This window comes from Dicentrarchus labrax, unplaced genomic scaffold (assembly GCF_905237075.1).
Source record: "Dicentrarchus labrax unplaced genomic scaffold, dlabrax2021, whole genome shotgun sequence".
NCBI lineage: Eukaryota > Metazoa > Chordata > Actinopteri > Moronidae > Dicentrarchus > Dicentrarchus labrax.
The window spans coordinates 1,952,131-1,971,489 of NW_026136702.1; the positions used below are offsets into that span (position 1 = coordinate 1,952,131).

Consider the following 19,359-nt stretch of genomic DNA (forward strand, 5'->3'; position numbering starts at 1 on the left):
TCTCTTCCTCTTCCCCCTCAGATAGAGGAACATTCATCATGTGTCTTCCTGTTAGATGGCCATTATTCTTAAACCACATAGGTCATGTTAACTCAGTGAATGCCTGTATAAGTCCTTTATTTGTTTCTGTGGGGCAATTGATTTTGCCAAAGTAGCAACAACAGTAACACAGGGTGAGACATACAGATAGAAAGAAAACCCCAACATTGACTACACATATTTAAACTTCCTTTTCAGAGACACAAACCTTGGACAGACCCCGGCTCCAGGTGGGTAGTCCCGCCCTGAACACATCTATGTGACAATATTTAGATATAGTGATAGCGCCAAATACTGCCAACAAGAAGTAAGCACTGCGTGGCGATTTTGATCTGATTTACGTGAAATTGTCATGTTTTGGTCCGCACGTTTTATGACTACACGTTAGTATAAACAATCACTGCAGAGCCCCAATGTGTAGTGATTGAGACCCTGACCCACCAAACATCCTGGAAAGTGACGAAGTTACATTTTTCACTCTAAATTACATAATTATACATAATCGCCAGCGGTAAATGCAGAGAATGTTTTCCAGTGGAAAGTAAACTGATGTCTCGGTTTGGAGGGCTGGCGGTCGCGGTGATTTTTGATCACAAACACTCTGTGAGTTGTTCGCCGGTGACAGACGCTGTTTTTCGGGCAGAAATGTGACGAAGAGTCGGTAGGACATGCGGGAGGACAGACAGGAGGACAGACAGGAGGACAGATGCTTCTCCACGTACAGCTGTGGTATTTCTTTTCCTCTTGTAAGTTGCCAAAGACAGTTACAGTTACTACGTTACTGTTGTTTGGTCCTGTAACGTTGCTTTGTGGGACATTTCTCTTTATTAAGTTGAGTGAGAAACCTGTGCAGTTATCAGACTGTCTGACTGACACGACCTCGCTCCGCGCCGCCGGCTTATCCGTTCACACTATTTTGGTAGTTTCAAAACTATTTTTTGATGTGGAACCCTTACTGCCATCTCTCTCTCTCTCTCTCTCTCTCTCTCTCTCTCTCTCTGATGTATGCTAGCCTATATTACAGGGGTAAATAATATGTCCTGCCCAGTTCATTTAGTAGGCTATGCTGCAAGTTAGTCTGTTTATGCTGCCAGGTTTCAGCCCATTTCAGATGTAGTTCAGTTTGTTCTTTCAGAATTTATAAGCGCTGACCATGAGGTGTGGTACTTTCACATTAGTGGAATGGGGTTCATCTCCCTACAGTGTCCTTGCTAAAAACCAAATTATATAAAAACACAATAGTTATAAATCTACACATTTCACAACAAACCTAAATGTCCCTGACGTCCCACCTTCAAACACAACCTCATTTGGCCATCCATGAAAAAGCTACTTAACCTCCCACTTTCTATAGCAATACATACTTCCTACGGGCACTGCACTAGTACAATATAACATACAAGATAATCCACAGAGGTCACCTCAATATAAGTAAAACAAATACTACCACCATGAATCTCTTTCCTTTGTCCATTTTGTCCAACAGTAGTTACAGTAGAGCTCTGAGTACATCGTTACCTTAAGTTATTTTAAGCCATTTCTCTTTTGAATTAAGTCAATGTAAATGTGGATTAGTAACCAGGTTACAATGGAGGCCTATGTAAATAAAATAAATAATTAAATCTGATACTCTGCATCACCTGATACCTCCAAGTAACATGGGGTTTTTATATTATTACATTACAACACCACAATATGGTCACTAAATCATTTATAACAGTAATTAGAAGCCCTTTCAATTAAAAAATACATATTGTAGTTTTTTGCCATTTGAACACAGCCAACTAAAGACATTCATGATTAAAAGTTGTGCTATTTACGTTATTCTGTCAAACAGCATCACAGCTTTTGTTAAAGGGCGTGTCCGTGGCGTGGCGTCAAACTTTGATGTACTGCCAGAACACACGAAGTTGCAATAACTTGAGTGTACATTGTCCAATCAGCTCCAAACCTCATTTGCCTGTTAAGAGTCCCGCCTTGAACACGTCTATGTGAAATTGTACCTGTGTACCCATTTTGGATTTAGTGGCCATTTTTGGCGATTTGCACATGTTGTGTTTGAACTAACTCCTCCTAGGGAATTTTTAGGATCAATTTCAAAATTGGTCAGTACATTTAAAAAATGTTGCTGATTAAAAGTTGTGCTATTTGTGACTGTACGTTAATGGGCGTGTCCGTGGGATTGAAGTTGGCCATTTTGAATTTTTTCGAAACAATGTGCCCGAGGCGTTGCGTCGAATTTCGACGATTCGCCACAAAGCAGGTACTGAACTTCAGTGTCCAATGTCCAATCTCCAATAAACTTCACATATTCTGTAACAGTCTCACCCTGAACACGTCCTCATAACGTCAGCATATGTGGTCCAATCTCAATGAAACTTCACGTGTTTGATGAAAGTACCGCCCTGAACACATCTACATTATAATATGTAATGTAACTACAATATGTAACCAACTGGCAACAGGAAGTATGCGCTGCGTGATGATTTTGATCTCATTTACGTGAAAAACGCGGACACAGCACACCCCGAGTGCGAGGCCCGTTCATCACTGCTTGCAGCTTTAATATTCACATTGTAACTTCCCAAATTATTGATATGCAATTCTTGGTGTTGTTGCTTGTTTTATTTTCTTTTATTCTCGTATTTTAACTGTGTTTTGTTTGGTTACTTATGTTTATATTTTGTTTGTTTGCTTTTATCTCACTTATTTTGTCACAGCACTTTGTAACCCAGTAAAAGTACTGATTCAACTTCTTTTACACAAGTCAAAGAAAAGAAAGTGCAGGTTCTGAAATGGACTCATAGTAATAACAGAAAAAAGTTCAGTTTTTTGTGCAAAGCTGAAACTTTAAATAGGATCTGTAAGTTGTCTGTTTCGTCTTGTTACGTTGTTTTGTTACTGTTGTGTGATTTGCAGCAGTCTTGATGTTGGGAAGGTGTGCAATGATGCAAAATAATAATAATAATAATTATTAGTACTTACTAGGAACTAAGGTAACAAGACAGTTTTTAAAATGTAAGGGGTAGAAGCACAGATATTTGTGCGAAAAATATTGTCAGAAAAATAAACTCAAAGTACAGATACCTGAAAAACCACTTCATTATTCCTTAATATTGTATTACTTACTTTACTACATAATTTCCTACCTATGGCACATTACCCCTTACTCCGACTATCGAGTCAAATGGTGACAAATAAATACATAAATAAATTAATTAAGAACAAAAAAGAAGAAAACACATATGGGTGGAGACAGGCAGAATATAAATCAGTATGCATATTAAGATTGATTTTGCACAGATTAGATCAAATTAAAGCAGCAGAGCTCGTGAATTAAACACTTAAGTCTCATCAAGAGATGTCTTAAAAGGTTTCCAAACCTTCAGGACGTAATTGTGTGAATCTGTTCCATCAAAGTAATAGAAAACATTTAATCTCCTAAAACATGGGGACGAGGGAGACTTCCGGTTTAGTAATATTAATCTTTAGCTGCAACCACTATATTAGAGACATGAAACTTTTACACCGAGACAATGAAGTAAAAATCTATATTAAAATAAATTAATATTATCTGACGCTACCAACTGTCTCAGATGTGATGGTTATTGGGGCTCGTCAGCTCAAGTCAGGATTTAAATCACATGATTTGGTGGTCATTAGAAACATCATCATCAGCTGTTTTTCAAAAATTAGGCTTGGCAACAATGTATACACCGTCCATCATCAATAAATATACATTTATTACATTAAATTATGTTCTACTCAGTGTGATTGAGGAGAGATAATCAGAGGGGCAGAGTTTTACCAGCATCATTATTTCCAGGACCAAAGTTTGGGAAGAGGTTCTCAGTGAAGGAGTAGATAAGAGCTGCAGAATCACTGTAAAAGGAGACCAGACCCTCCTCATAATCCACAAACAGCCCCACCTTCTCAGGCTGAGACTTCAGAGAGAGACAGACTGAAGGGTCAGCTTGACTGATATTTCTTTTCTCTTACTCTTTGAGACTTGTCTTGACTGCAGCTCTGCTGTCGCTTAGACAAGCTTACACTATCATTTCCAGGAAATGTGTCACTGAAGCTCTTTCAGTGTTGCTCCTCCTCTCAGTGCAGCTCTGTGAGTGAGCTGTTATTGACTGATTGGGAAATACCTTTGGAACAAGATGAGGAGAACACTAACAACAGTCCACCACTAGCAGAAATTATACAGTCAAGAGTTCAACATTTGGGGAATTCACAGGGGTCAGCACAGCAGGATGAGCAACAAATGCATCTCATGCTGGGTGAACCATTTTCTTGATCGTGGCATCCCACCTGCCAGGTAAGTAAGAGTTGAATGTGTCAGAAACTGGGGTGTCATTCCCAGACACAGCCCCCTGGTGGTCGGTGCCTGCCACGAATAATCCCAGTGTTCGTGGCCTTTAAGTATTAGCCCGCCTCAATCACTTGGAAAGCTGGTTGTTTCTGTCTCGGAGGAAGTCGGCACAACCACGCAGCCACACAAAAGCCTGCAACCCAAGTCTGCTAGCAGTGGAAGAATATCTGGAGCACATTTCTTACATAGAGGAAATGACAATATCAGAGAGGAGGACATACAATTCATTCTGTCCCATCTAAAAGGCCACATCCACTTGTTGCTGCCTTCGGGGCTAAACCGAACCCTGCTGCACAGCAACACTGCCTCTTTCTGTACAAACAGGACCTCCATGAACCAAACACACACACCATCCAAAACCAGATGTCCCAGAACCTCCAAACTGTGTTCAAACTTTAACAAATAGACTCAAAGAATCAATACTGAAGAAGGGTTTGATACAGAAAGACATACAGGATGACAAGATAAACAGATGAATTAGAGCCCAGAGGTGTTTCAGTTGGACGCCGAATTCATCTTCCCGTCTGTAAACCCCCGATTTAACAGAAAAACTTGTGTTTTGACGTGTTGTATTAATCTGCAGTCAGACTCTAATATACAGCATACTGTCAATGTTCAGACTACAACAGCGCCCTCCTCCCATACACTGCTCATAGGCTGACACCTGCTGGTGACTTTATGGAACTGCACAGAGGTGACACACACGGAGGTGACACGGTCTTCTTTGTAAATTGTAATATTGACTCACAACCCATTAACGCTGCTATGAAACTTATGTGTCTTGTTGGCAAATATCATATCCATAAGGCTGGAACGCTTCAAACCTAATGTTCATCTGTATTTTGTTGAATTATAATTTCTCTTTGACTTTGATTAACAAACAAGAAAGCCATAAGACCTCTCAAATATTTGGATAATTACTATGTAAAAGTAAACAATAACTTCTATACATACATACTGTATATGTGAGTTTATAATTCGCTCCTACAATGTGATGTCATTCAGAAACTTTTTATTTTATATGTGTAACAGGTGTGTGGATTGGGCATAAACAGAGGACGACTCACAGAACTGTTAACCAGCATTTATTTGCTCCTGCAGAAGACAATATAGCACATTCATTTCCTTCTGCTCTTTTTTTCCTGCACCTCTGCTTCCTCAGCAATGCAAAACAACACTGTGTGATTTCATTATCTTTCTGAAAATACATATAGATAAATTCATTTAAACATTACAGAGTATATGTAACTCAATGTGCATATTACAAAAACAAAACAATTACTAAAAGAGCCGTTACAGTTACAAGAAAACATTTAATTTTAATAACAAATCTATATAAACTATATAGAATAGGTTAAACAGAGTAAAAAGTGTGTGTGGGGTGGGTGACTAAACAGAAACAACACAAACGAAGGAGCTACGGAAGTTCGGGAGCTACGGAAGGACAAAGTTCAGAAAACTCAATTTCCACTGGAAATAAACCAAAATAACAGAAAATGAAAAATAACTCAATGAGATAAAATTCAGACTCAATGAAAATGAATCAAATTCACAAATACATATTAAAAGTAAGTGTAACCAAGGTTAAAAATCTGTATTAAAAAGAGCTATATTAAAAAGTAAATTCATGAAGTACGTTATTAATGTTAAAGATTAAAAACTGATATTTGTCTAAAAAGCAATTCAACTGAGATAAAGAGAAAATAAATAGGAAGTTTATTTTGAAGGAGATGGGTTGGAGACGCGCTGTCAGCCAATCAGGAAGAAGCTCGGACTGTTGACCTGCACGGAGCAGAGTTCACGTCACCTTGAGCTCCTGGAAGAACAGAGAGGAAACCCCGCGTCGACAACGATTCCTACCTCGTGAAGATAAAGCGATAAAAGTTGTTGAAAACTGATTAAAAACTGATTGAAATAATCCAGTGTGGAGCCCTGGACCTGTGAGAGTGCAGTCGGAGAGACCTGACGTCTCCCTCACGAAGGAAACGCATCGGTGAGCGATCGTCTTTACCATGCTAAGCGCTAGCTGAAGATGCTAACTAGCACAATGGCAGACGCCATTCACTAATGCTACAACCATTAGCTTGATATTTTAATGCTGCAAACTGAATCCAATGCTGTGTAATATGTTGGTTTGTATAATTGTTACACACTGAACTGTGTAATGTGTTGATTTAGCACTTTTATCTGTGCATTTTAAGCACATTAAGCCATATTTTAATTATCTTTGGATGTTACATTTTATTTGAGATGTAAACGTCCCATCACATGACCGAGGGTCCAACATGTGTCTGCTTACTGGTATCTAGGACCACGTTCAGACTGCAGGCAAAAGTGGCCCAGATCGGATCTTTTTGGGGTCAAGACTTCAGACCAGGTCAGACTTCTTCAGAAGTAGTGTGAACACTCAAATCAGATTTAGACCACTTCCATATGTGGTCCTGAATCTGATCCAGGTCTGATTGTTTTCAATGCGGCCGCAGTGTGAACAACCAAGCTGGATTTGATGCGACTTTTACGTCAATCTACATCGACATTTGTCACAGTGATGCGCCGGCGAGTTCGCCCTCGACACAGACGGTAAAATTAAAAACTTGACTAGGCCTACAAAATGGAGAACAGTGATGGAGCAAGTCAATGGAGGGAGAGTGAGGTGTTAGACCTAATTAGTATTTGGGAGAGATACTTCAATTCAAGCAAAACTAGAAGGATCGTACCGTAACCGCTCCGTTTTTGAAGAAATAGCAAAGGAAATGTAAGAACAGGGACACAGGAGAACGTGGCTGCAGTGCCAAAGGAAGGTGAAGAGCCTTAAAGCTAAATTTAAAGAAACAAATGAGTCCAATAACCGAAGCGGTCGCGGTCGCATCACCTGCCCATTTTATAACGAGCTTAGCCGTGTTATGGGCGATAAACCCAGCTGTCAGCCGTTGGAGCTGCTGGATAGCTACGAAGCAGGCGAAGAGGAGCCTGAAACTCCGAGGAGGTCGGCGGACAGCCTGGATATTGATGGCGAGACAGGTAAGTTTTCAGTCTTGACATTCACAGCCGACGCATATAGAAAGTCTTGAGTGGAAACGCACTTTAATATAAAATAAAAGTTAGAAATATTGCAAAGAAGTTTTACATTTGGAGACTAGAAAGTTGGCGTGTTTATTAGAGGGAAAATTCTTTTAACAGAATAAACGAGCCAGTCAGCTGCTCCCAGTTTTCTTTGCACAACTCGGAAACCCATCAGAGAAGCAGAGACTACCCTGTACGTGTCTGTCATTCAAAAATGTACAGTCTATCTATGATCTGATCCAGTGCACTGCTGACCTGGATCTGAAGAACCAAATCCCATATTATAACCTAACATATAAGTTAAGAGGGGGGCTACCAGGTGACCCTCATCTTCTCAGGGTAACGTGTGTGTGTTGAGGGTGTTATGTAAACCACCTTTCTACCAGGCACCAGTCCAGCCCTCACAGTACAACCCAAGACAACTTGCCGCCTCAGCCGACCTTTTACAACTTTACTCAGCCCCCTAAATTTAGCATGGGTTCACCTCAGCCTCCACCATGTAACGAGACAACCAACCAGCCTCTATCTTTCCTGCAAGATCTGGCTCAACCTCTACCTTTCAACCATCCCCCTGCACATCCTCCAGATCTACCTCAGCCCTTCAGCCAGGTGTCAGCACACCCTCAAGGTCCAGCTCAGCAGCCCTTCAGCCAGGACTCAGGACATCCACCATTCTACCGACCTCCAGGTGATGAGGAAAAGTAAATCAGATCACGATATTGTGACTTGCTTTCAGTATTGTTGCATCTATGCAAAGTGTATCCATCATTATAAAGGTTAATTACAGTTCAGATTATATTTGACAGTTTGATTTCAGGTTACAGTTTTAACGTTATGTAGTTTTATTAAACTGACAGAGACTTGCACTATAGCAGAATAATTTTATTTTGAACATGAACATTTATCAACATATTTATTCAAAGTAGAACATATAAATGAGCAGGTTTTCTAATTTTTTGGCAGAGAAAAGTCCTTGTGTGGAAAATTTGATGAGAATTTTTATATGGATTTGTTGTTTACATAAACCTGCACAACTGAGAATTTTACAGGGATGCATTTCATTTTTATTTAATTTTTCCAGAACATCCTGTTGTCCTGAAGAGTAGATTGACCAGGTCCCTCATAGGCCTCACCATGCTTCTCGCACACATTGTGGAGAGTGCAGCATGCACTTATGATGGTAGGGACAGTGGAGATGTCCACATCCAGCCGTTTCCCCACGCATCTCCACCGCCCCTTCAATCGGCCGAATGCACATTCCACTGTCACCCTGGCTTTGCTGTGTCGCTCGTTAAAGTACCTTTGCTGCTCTGTCAGGTTCCCTGTGTCAGTGTACCCTTTAAGCAGCCAGATCCACATGGGTTACGCCGGGTCACCAAGCAGCACACAGAGGACTTGGCAATGCCAAACAGGTTACCCAGCGTGCGGTAACCTGTCCCTGTTGCCAGCCAATACAGCCCAACTCCTACACGTTTCCACACGGAGATGGTCGCCTAAATTGAGTGTCCTGCTGTAGGAGTCTTGAGGAGAGGCACTGACAGATATAATCAAAAGATGCCCTCGACATCCGAAAGTTTTCAAAAAACTGCGTCTCTGTGAAGCTAAAGTGCATTTTTAACTCTGATACACATTGTTCCTATGTTTTTATGTTGATGAGAGCAAGGGGATGAAAGTTTCATGAGTTTTGAACTGCAATTGTTTACATAGTATAAAAAATATGAAAAAAGCTGAATGAACTTTGAACGTTTGAATGAACTTTCTACTTTGAAACATTTAGAAGAAGGTGCCAAAATAATCTGTCTCCTCCCATACACTGCTCATAGGCTGACACCTGCTGGTGACTTTATGGAACTGCAGCTGACAGTTGGAGAGAAAATAAAGGCAGAAAATAGAAAGAAAGTAGGTACAGGACTCTCTCCGGACAGACCCCCTATAAATCCCCCACAGAGACAGGGAGCTGCTGTGTTGCTCCGGTAGCACATATACTAAGATTGGAGCGATACAGAGAAGATTAACATGGCCCCCTAACTGAGGTCAACACCACTGTCACTGTTCGGTTGTTTATTGAGAAAATTCTGAGCTCAGATCACAGTAATTCTCCCAAATCAACTCTTTTATGGAAACTAAACTTCCCTGAACAACACATTCAGTCAGAGTCTAATAAATTCCTTATTCCACATAAAATGAAAGAAGTTCACATAAAGATATTACATAGATACCACCCCTGTAATAAAATATTAAATACATTAAAAATACTTATTTCTCCATTATGTTCTTTCTGTAAAACAGAAATCAAATCTATCTCTCATCTATTCCTTAAACAGACTCACAAGAGTTCTGGACTGAAGTTGATTTATTCATTTTTAACCAGATTGACACCCATTAATCAATGTTGTCTTGTATTTCTTTAACACACTTCTGAAGTTCAACTTTCAGGATCTTCTCCAGCGACACGTAGAGCCCATCTACCTTGCTGTTTAGCTGTTTTTCAATATTATCCACTTTCACCTGGATCACTTTCATCTCTTTTAGGAGCAGGTTAGTCTCCTCCTCGTCCTTATCCTGCGCTCGGTTGCGCGTTTGTTTCACTTTTTCAGCCATCTCAGATACAGTTTTAAAGTGTTATCTTCCTTAGATGGTAGAGTGTAGTGTATCTCAAATAAATCACTGGTTCATTTTAGTAGATGAAATAGAATAGAAATGATGTGATTTGAGTTCAGGTTATTGCAGCACAACAGAAACATTTATTTTGTAGGGAAAGAAACAGAAAAAGCTGTGTGTGGGCGCATGTGGAGCCTTTGCTTTATTATTTTACACTCTTACATCAGTAGGCGCCCAACCTAACTCACTCTTGGTGGTGGTGGCCTGGGATGGGATCAAACTCCCGGCCTGAATTATTGTCCCAGTCCGCCCCTGATGATGACACACACAACTCGATGGGTAGCTCGCTGAGCAAGTTGGTAATCAAAATCATTCCCATCATAGGAACGACTGTGTAGCCCCAACAGGTTAGAGAGTAACAGATCAGAGGTATTAAAGGATGTTTAACTGGTTAGAGAGTAACAGATCAGAGGTATTAAAGGATGTTTAACAGGTTAGAGAGTAACAGATCAGAGGTATTAAAGGATGTTTAACTGGTTAGAGAGTAACAGATCAGAGGTATTAAAGGATGTTTAACTGGTTAGAGAGTAACAGATCAGAAGTTGATTTAGATAGTTTCACTCCTTATTTAGTGAGTAGTGAGCTAGTTTCTACCTTTGTTCATCGTATACAACCTCCTGGACAACTTTCAGCTAGTCTGCATGGAAGGTGGCAACCCTATAGCTAGCTAACGTTAGACAGTGATTGATAGACCGTTTGAAAGTGTCCCACCTAGTTTTGTGTAAAATAGTCTTTGTATGGTTGTTGCACTACACGTTTAGCTACACTGCATGTGTAGCTTGCAAACTCAGCTACACATTATTATTATTCTAAATATTCTTTAGCATGTAGCCGAGGTCTAGAGCTGACAAGGTAAACTGCAGGTCTAGGACTAACTCTTACATTAGCAACCCACCAATATGTGTGTGCCTGTACTGTCATGGTAATTAGTTTTTATTTTAAATCCCAGCATGGAAAACCGATGAGTTTGCAAGTTTACCTAGCATGATGGCTAATTCATTTTGAGAGAGATTTGTTTTTCTCAGAAATAATTTTAAACATTTATATTTTTTTATGTTCTATGAGAAAATACTTTCTCTCAAAACTTTTTTTAGTCTCAAATATTATTATTTTTTGCTCTCAGTGTGATAACTTTTTCTCTCAGATCATTTATTTTCTCGCATGTAATAAAGACACAAATCTAACTCCATACTTAAGGCGCTGCCAGTGTTTGTGTGGGATGAATGCGCACCCTGCTGGTGAAACTAAGCAACTACATCTGAAATCTACTAGGCTGTATCGCTCTACACATTGTTAAACTGTAAAACTGGGGATTGCACTGTGTGTGTAACTAATGGGCGTTACATACATATTAAAAGTAAGAATTAATAGTGAATTTTTAACTCACCGTCACAAAAAAATACATATTTCTCCTGTTCTTTCTGTAAAACAGAAATCAAATCTATCTCTCATCTATTCCTTAAACAGACGCACAAGAGTTCTGGATTGAAGTTGATTTATTCATTTTATTAAAGTTTAACCAGACTGACACCCATTAATGTCAGAAAGTCCTGTTTCTCATTAATGTTTTAACGAATTGAACCAATTGAATGATATTTGAATAAATCTGGGTAACACTTTATAATGAGTACACACTATTTATGTATTAGTTAAGCATGAATAAATACTGAAATCATCATTTATAACGCATGAATACACATTAGTATGTAGTTTATAAACACAGTTAAACATGTTTTATTCATCATTGATAAGCACATTAGTTATGGATTAGTAAATACTGAATCCATCATTTATAAAGCATGATTCTGCTGTAAATAGTCATTACTATGTGGTTTATAATCACAGTTATAAATGTTTTACTCTTCATTGTACTGTACATTTCTGCATGCACTTGCACATCCACTATTCAGACATGTATTAATGATTAGTGACTGTGTTAGCAGATGTTCTATAAAAACTCACAACAAATTCATTTTCTAATGATGGCCTATAAACAGTGATTAATGCAGGAATTCACAGTTACAAAGCACTTACTACTCCTTCAATTAAGTATTTTGCACAAGCTGATCTAAAGTGAGCACTATCTATGGCTTATTAAGCATTTACAAATGAGATATAAAGGCTGACAATGCCTCGAGACTCACAAAATGTTCAGTTATCTTAACAGACGAAGGAGAGACACAACACAAAGGGATATAGAACATATTGTATTGATATTTACTGCAACTTCCCAACATATTGTATGAAGACGAACAAGGGTGGTTTATGAAGACATGCTATTGTTGTGATCTTCTCTGTTTGGGACGTTGAGCTAGCAGTCAGCGGCTCTAGTGGAGAGTATGTGTCTTTGTTTGGTAGCACACATTATAGTTGAAAGATAACGTTAGCTTGTCACAAAAAATTAATTTTTTTAATTTTTCCCCCCTCCCGGGGGTGGTTAAGCCGATAGTTAAGTATTAGTAACGACCAGTTTTGCTTTGACATCATTTAAATGTGGTTTCCAGCATCATTTATTATCTAGAATCATCCCAAAACTTTGATTTCTTTTGATTTCAACCCTGACTTATCAAAGTTTGTACATTTGTTCCATGATGACCAAAGATGATGAATTTAGTTCAAATCAAAGCCACTCTTTACACCTTGGAACTATTTTTACACAGAAAAGGCTCAATTTGATAAACTTGACATTTGAACACATTTTTTCTTCACAGAAACAAAAGTTTTAAGGCAACAAAGTTCAGTTTTAGACTCAAAGTTGAATATTTGTTCACACTTTAATATTTGAGTCATAAAAACACTTTCCCTCTAACTGTGCTTTCAAAAAGAAGAAGATTTGAAAAACAAGCAGCCACATTTGATCCTAAAAATGTTCATTTTTCTCAGAGTTATAGAAGAAGATCAATTCTTTCTATCATTTCTTTCATCTCTACGTCTGCAGGCTGCACATTACCCTCACACATGATCCCTTCATCCCAGCATCCTTTGCTCTTCTCTTCCTTCAGCCTCCTCTTCCTCCTCTATTACAGTAAACACATCAGGTTGGTACTAACTAACATCAGCTGTGTGTGATCCTGTACAGACTGAACTATCTGGTCAGCAGTGAGAAAGTTTCTCTCTCCCTCCTACAGAGGACACAGAGACACTGAGGAATCAAAGCTGTAAGGCCTGAACAACCTGAACCCGAACAACCTGAACCCAGGATAAAGAGGTTCAGTGAATGTGGTGTTGAAGGTGTGGAGGTGGATCAGTGTGTCAGAGGAGACTGTGTAGAAGGACAGAGTGCCAGCAGGACAGTCCACATACACTGCTACTCTACCGGAGGAGGAGGAGGAGGAGGAGGAGGAGGAGGAGGAGGAGATGGGTGTTTTTCTGTTATTGTGCCAGACAGAGTAACCATCATCAGAGCAGAACAGACTCCAGGACTGATCATTCTATCCAAACACACAGTCTTCACTGTTTCCTCTCCTGCTGATTCCTCTGTAACTCACTGATATATAAACTCTTCCTCTCCACTCGACCTCCCAGTAACAGCGACCAGTCAGACCATTTCTACACAGCAGCTGATCCCAGTAGTCAAATCTGTCTGGATGATCAGGATATGACTGAACCTCCTTCACATTAATTATCTTCCTGTTGTTGTCAGACAGTTTGATGTTTCTGCTCACTGTGTTTGTGTCGACTGTGAGTTCACAGGAATCTGATGGAGAGAACAAGACACAATACAGCTGCAGTTATTGATCTATCATCTGATCATTGATTGACACTTTGATGATGACATCAGAGCTGTGAATGAGTGATGTCACAGTGTGAAGATGGTTGAATGTGTGCTGCTTTGTTTTCACACTTACACTTCCTCAGACCTGGTCTCAACCATCGGACTCCAGCAGGCTCCACCCTGAAAGGAGGAGGGGGGTCAGAGCAGCATGGAAACATGGACATTACATCGCTCTCATACACAGAGGTTATTCTCTACAAATGGACTTACATCTTCACATGGAGCACTTATTATTAATCAGCTGATAGTCTTTCAGTTCAGTGGAGCTTCTTCTTATTGGCCGATGGCTACAGCTCATTATTTTCACTTATTGATGATCTATTATTATTATCAGTATTATATTTGTAACAGAATGTTTACATTGATTACCTTAAATTTATAAAAATAATGTAAATGTTAGACAGAAGTTATATGCTGAGTGTGTTTTAGAAATGCATTTATTTTTATAATCAAGTTTAACATTGGGAGGTGAATTGGTAAGAGATTTGTATACATATGGGTTTTTCCTGATATAAATAATGTGTTTCAGTTCATGTTGAGATGATTAAAAATACATAAGGGTGAAAATGAATGAGAGACATGATTGATTAGAGATAAGAGATAAGTTGTGTAACATGATTTATTAATACTGGTAAAAAAGGAAACAAAACACAATGATGTCTAAGCTTTTAAGGTCTCAGGATATAGTTCATCATTGCTTTTGTTATAAGTTACACTTGAGTTAAAGAGAGAGATGATACTGTACAGTAATTGATGAGAGATAATTGGTTTTTTGAGTTGCTGGATCTACATTCTGGGTTTCCTGTGGGATGCGAGGCAGGGTTAGAGAGTATCTGGAATTCTCCATCTTCATCATCTTCCTGAAGATAAGATCTGAACAAGCGTACAAACAAACACACACATTCTACCCGGGTAGCACATACACATTGAATACACTTGGACGGACATGGATACACACTAAGCTTTTGGACTGGACTTTGACCAACATTGATATCAGACAGCAATAAGCTGTAAAGAACCACTTTTACTTTCAGTTCTTTTATTTCTTTTATATATTGGAATGAATCTGAACTGTGATTCTACTTTTTGTTGATTGTGAAATTGTGTTTACCTTTTTACATTATTATTATTTACATTTACTCACTCCTTGAGTTGAACCTGAGTGCAGTAGTTACTTCTGTTATGAATTGGTGACATTGAACTGAATTGTTGTTTAGGTGACGCCTTTAGTTTTTCTGTTCTGTTGCCTGGATTGCTGTGTTTTTATGTAACCACAAGATGGCGCCTCAATTAGTAAAGCAAACACAGGTAACAATACAGGTGACACAGATGATGAGCTGATGACTGATAAATGTTATTCTATAGGATGAGTTAAGAGCAGTTGAATTTTGCTACTCTAATCTAACTCTAATTTGTACCCCAGGGCCGCTGGAAGTCATTTTGAACAGGGGGTGCTGTGAAAAAATTGTTTGGTATTTTTGGACAAAAAACCTATGAGCCTATAGGCCTATTTAAAATACATTTTAAAAATAAATTGAGATTCACTACTTTATTGTCATATACACTTCAGTGCACACAGCCAGGGTCTGTAACACTCAGACATCATCAGTTCTCAGATGAATATATGCGCTATTAATTAAACTTCACAATAACGCTATAACAATGCAATAGATTTGTTCAGCTGGCATGAACCTGAGTCACTGCACCATCTACGTTTATGTCACACGCGACTCTATTAACTCCAAAATCCTTTTACGCAAACCACAAGGAAATAATCTCTGACTATTTAAACGTTATTGAACAGTTCTCCACATCCATTACGCAAAGAACACACGATCAAAATAACACTCTCCATCTCCATCCTTTTTGATTACACGCACACTGGATAGCAACGTTGTTTGTTTAGTTCACAACCTCTGTCCAGTGGCGGATGATCAAAGTTGTGAAACTAACGTTAGTCCCTGTCAGAGCATATGAGCGGAGCGGGGAGCAAAAGGATTTTGTGTTGAGCGGCAATTTTTTTAAAGGTAGCTCCAGTCTTTGCACCTGCACGCGCACACCCACACTATTTTCTTTCAAAACTATGGAGTTTAATGTGTACTTCAGAAAAGAAACTGAGAAGTCGTACAAGTGTGCTATTCCTGTAAAAGTAACAGATGGGGATAATGTGGAACAAGAAAAAGGCGACATTGTTGAAGTCCTTTTTTTTTTTTTTTTGAGCGGAGTGGTGAGTGGAGCGGGATAAAATGTATGATGGAGCAGAACCAGGCATAGCGGATGAGCGTCTCTCTATCTCTCTTTTACATCTCCGTTTCTCTTTTTAATCCTCTCAGAATCCGGTAGGTTACCTCATACTCATCTCTAATAGACCCTGATTGGACAATGACAGGTTGACACCTGAATACTCTAATAAACAACAAAACATACAGCAGGAGGTGTTCAAGGACTGCTCAGAACACAGGAAAATTCAATATCTTGTAAAAAACATAGCAAATATACATTTCCCTGCATTAAACACAACTGATCTCACATCAGTAGTAATTTAGAATAGAATTTAAAATCCTCCTCCTCACCTACAAAGCTCTTCATGGTCAGGCCCCTTCATATCTTAAAGAGCTCATAGTACCCTATTACCCATCTAGAACACTACGTTCTTTGAATGCTGGGCTACTTGTGGTTCCTATAGTCTCTAAAAGTAGAACAGGAGCCAGAGCCTTCAGTTACCAAGCTCCTCTCCTGTGGAACCAGCTTCCAGTTGTGGTTCTGGAGGCAGACACCCTCTCCACATTCAAGAGTAGGCTTAAGACATTCCTCTTTGATAAAGCTTATAGTTAGGGCTGGATCAGGTGAGTCCTGAACCATCCCTTAGTTATGCTGCTATAGGCCTAGACTATCGGGGTATTTCCCATGATGCACTGAGCTCCTCTCTTCCTCTCTCTTTCTGCACTCATTCATGTCCCATTAATGCATGTTACTAACTTCACTTCTTCCCCGGAGTTCTTGTGCTTTCTCGTCTCGCAGGTTCTCATCGATCCTGGTGGAGCCTCAAAATTACTGATATTATTATTATTATTATTATTATCATTCTAATCTTATAATATATATTCTAAAATTATTATAGTTACTATTATTATTGTCCATCGTTGTTTTCATTGTCATCATCTTCATGTTCATCATCAGTTATTTCTAGTCTCTCTCTCTCTCTCTCTCTCTCTCTCTCTCTGTCTGTCTCTCTCTCTCTCTCTCTCTCTCTCTCTCTCTCTCTCTCTCTCTCTCTTCAGGGCGGAAAAGAAAGTTTTTCCTTGCCGCTGTCTCCAAGGTCTTGCTCATGGTGGGAACTGTTGGGTCTCTGTAAATAATGTTATAAGGAGTTCGGTCTAGACCTGCTCTATTTGAAAACTGTCCTGAGATAACTTCTGTTATGAATTGGTGACATACAAATAAAACTGAACTGAACTGAATTGTAGTTTAGGTGACGCCTTTAGTTTTTCTGGACTAAAAGGTAACACATGCTGATGGCAGATGACATCCATCAAAATATCCCAAACTATTTATGATATGAGCCCACAAACCTGCAGCGTGACAACATTGACAAATATCAACCCGCCATGATGCTCACCAACCCATCAGGATAAACCACTGTCCTATTTTCCAATGTTGAAACAAGACATCGGTCCAGAAAAACAGAAATTTCATCACCTTTTCTCTGTCACCTGACTACTACTACTGTATTGATCCGCCTCATACCTGAGAGTGTCCAGTCTCCACTGTGGATCCTCCAGTGCAGCAGACAGCTTTGTTGCTGAGTCTCCTGGATGATTGTAGCTCAGGTCCAGCTCTCTCAGATGGGAGGGGTTGGACCTCAGAGCTGAGACCAGAGAAGCACAACCTTCCTCTGTGATCAGACAGCCTGACAGCCTGCAAACACACAGAACAACACATTACATAACAAACATGTTCAAGGAAATAGACTCAAACTAGATAAACAAAACAATGTTAGGAAGATTACAATTGTATCCATCAACATAATTCAGGTTTAAAGTGGTTATCAGTTGAACAGGTTGACGAATACTGACCTGAGAGTTTCCAGTTTACAGTGTGGACTCTTCAGTCCAACAGAAAGCAGCTTCAGTCCTGAATCCTGCAGGTTGTTGTTACTCAGGTCCAGCTCTCTCAGATGGGAGGGGTTGGAGCTCAGAGCTGAGGCCAGAGAAGCACAACCTTCCTCTGTGATCAGACAGCCTGACAGCCTGAAAAACACAAACAAAACAAAATGTAGTCCAGTGTAAAAGTACAGGGGTTAAAACAAGTTAATTTGTAATACAAATAATTGTTTCAGTGAATTAAATAAATAATTCAGTATTGCAAATAAACTGAGAGCAATTTAGGTTAAAAGCAGTGAAAGATGAAATGTTAACCGATAGATTAACATAAATTCATAATAAATAAAGTAGAGTGTAAATAGTTCATTAAATAGTTACATTAAACTGTTCTGTATAGTAGCTGAAGAAAAGTGTGTGGTAAACTAAACATGAATTTTCAGATTTGTGTCATTGGTTCATGCTGTTTCATTTGATTGGTTGCTGCAGGTATCACTCAATGTCACCTGTTGGTAATTGGCCGTAGGTAAGGGAGTGAACAAAAAGGGGCGGGAGAATCGAGCCAAGAGGACGCCATTGCTGAACGGGAAGGACTGTTTCGTGCTTCCTGAGGAGGACTTTACTTCTGCTGCCGTTGGCTTTCATCTTCATCTCTTCATTAACTGTTTCTCCAGGACTTATTCCAGACCATGAGTTGGATTTTCTTTGTGACTGTTAATTGTCACTGAGGATAAGGTTTTGCCTGCCGCACCGCACCGAGCAACACAGGCCTTTTTTGTTTTTTTGTGTGCGTGTGTGTGTGTGAGAGATGTGTGGTGTGTGTGTGTGTGTGTGTGTGTGTGTGTGTGTGCCCACTGTTTTGTTAGAGTTCAGTTAAGTAGCATATTTGATCTGAGTTTCACATTACACTAATAAACATGTTCATTTAAGGAAAGAGACTCAAACTAAATAAACAAAAACAATGATTTAATTAATGGAGACAATGTTAGGAAGATTACAATTGTAACCATCAACATTATTCATATTTGGTTTAAAGTGGTTATCAGTTGAACAGGTTGACAAATTCTGACCTGAGAGTTTCCAGTTTACAGTGTGGACTCTTCAGTCCAACAGAAAGCAGCTTCAGTCCTGAATCCTGCAGGTTGTTGTTACTGAGGTCCAGCTCTCTCAGACTAGAGGACTGGGAGCTGAAAACTGAGGACAGAGCTTCACAGCTTCTCTCTGAGAGGTTACAGCCACTCAGTCTGTAGAGACAATGATCAACAATAAGAAAAATAACATTTGTGACCAGCACTTTATCACTCAGCCAAAACCAAAAACACTTTAAATTAGTTCTGTAAAAATGA

At 39.3% G+C, this 19,359-nt stretch overlaps 1 protein-coding gene, 1 long non-coding RNA gene and 1 other non-coding gene across 7 annotated transcripts in view; 1 reads left to right on the forward strand and 2 right to left on the reverse strand.

The window, feature by feature from the left end:
* The window catches only part of LOC127373978 (uncharacterized), a 423,284-nt gene that overhangs the window by 346,862 nt on the left and 57,063 nt on the right, over window positions 1-19,359 (reverse strand). The window contains exons 13-15 of the mRNA XM_051418866.1: window positions 19,084-19,257; window positions 17,990-18,163; window positions 17,661-17,831 (exon numbers count right to left, since the gene is read on the reverse strand). Of these exons, the coding sequence (XP_051274826.1) occupies window positions 17,661-17,831; window positions 17,990-18,163; window positions 19,084-19,257 (519 nt within the window). The remainder of the gene's footprint in view (window positions 1-17,660; window positions 17,832-17,989; window positions 18,164-19,083; window positions 19,258-19,359) is intronic.
* LOC127374042 (uncharacterized) overlaps window positions 1-19,359 on the forward strand; it is a 117,441-nt gene that overhangs the window by 74,855 nt on the left and 23,227 nt on the right. The window contains exon 3 of one of the 5 annotated variants that reach the window (XR_007886976.1): window positions 13,493-13,558. The exons of 3 other annotated variants lie outside the window; for them this stretch is intronic. This is a non-coding gene — a long non-coding RNA (uncharacterized LOC127374042). Of the gene's footprint in view, window positions 1-13,492; window positions 13,559-19,359 lie in introns of those variants that run through there. One more of the 5 variants, XR_007886978.1, reaches the window with a different exon arrangement.
* On the reverse strand, window positions 4,205-4,368 carry LOC127352496 (U1 spliceosomal RNA). The gene has a single exon (XR_007881106.1). It is a non-coding gene; the product is annotated as a U1 spliceosomal RNA (small nuclear RNA).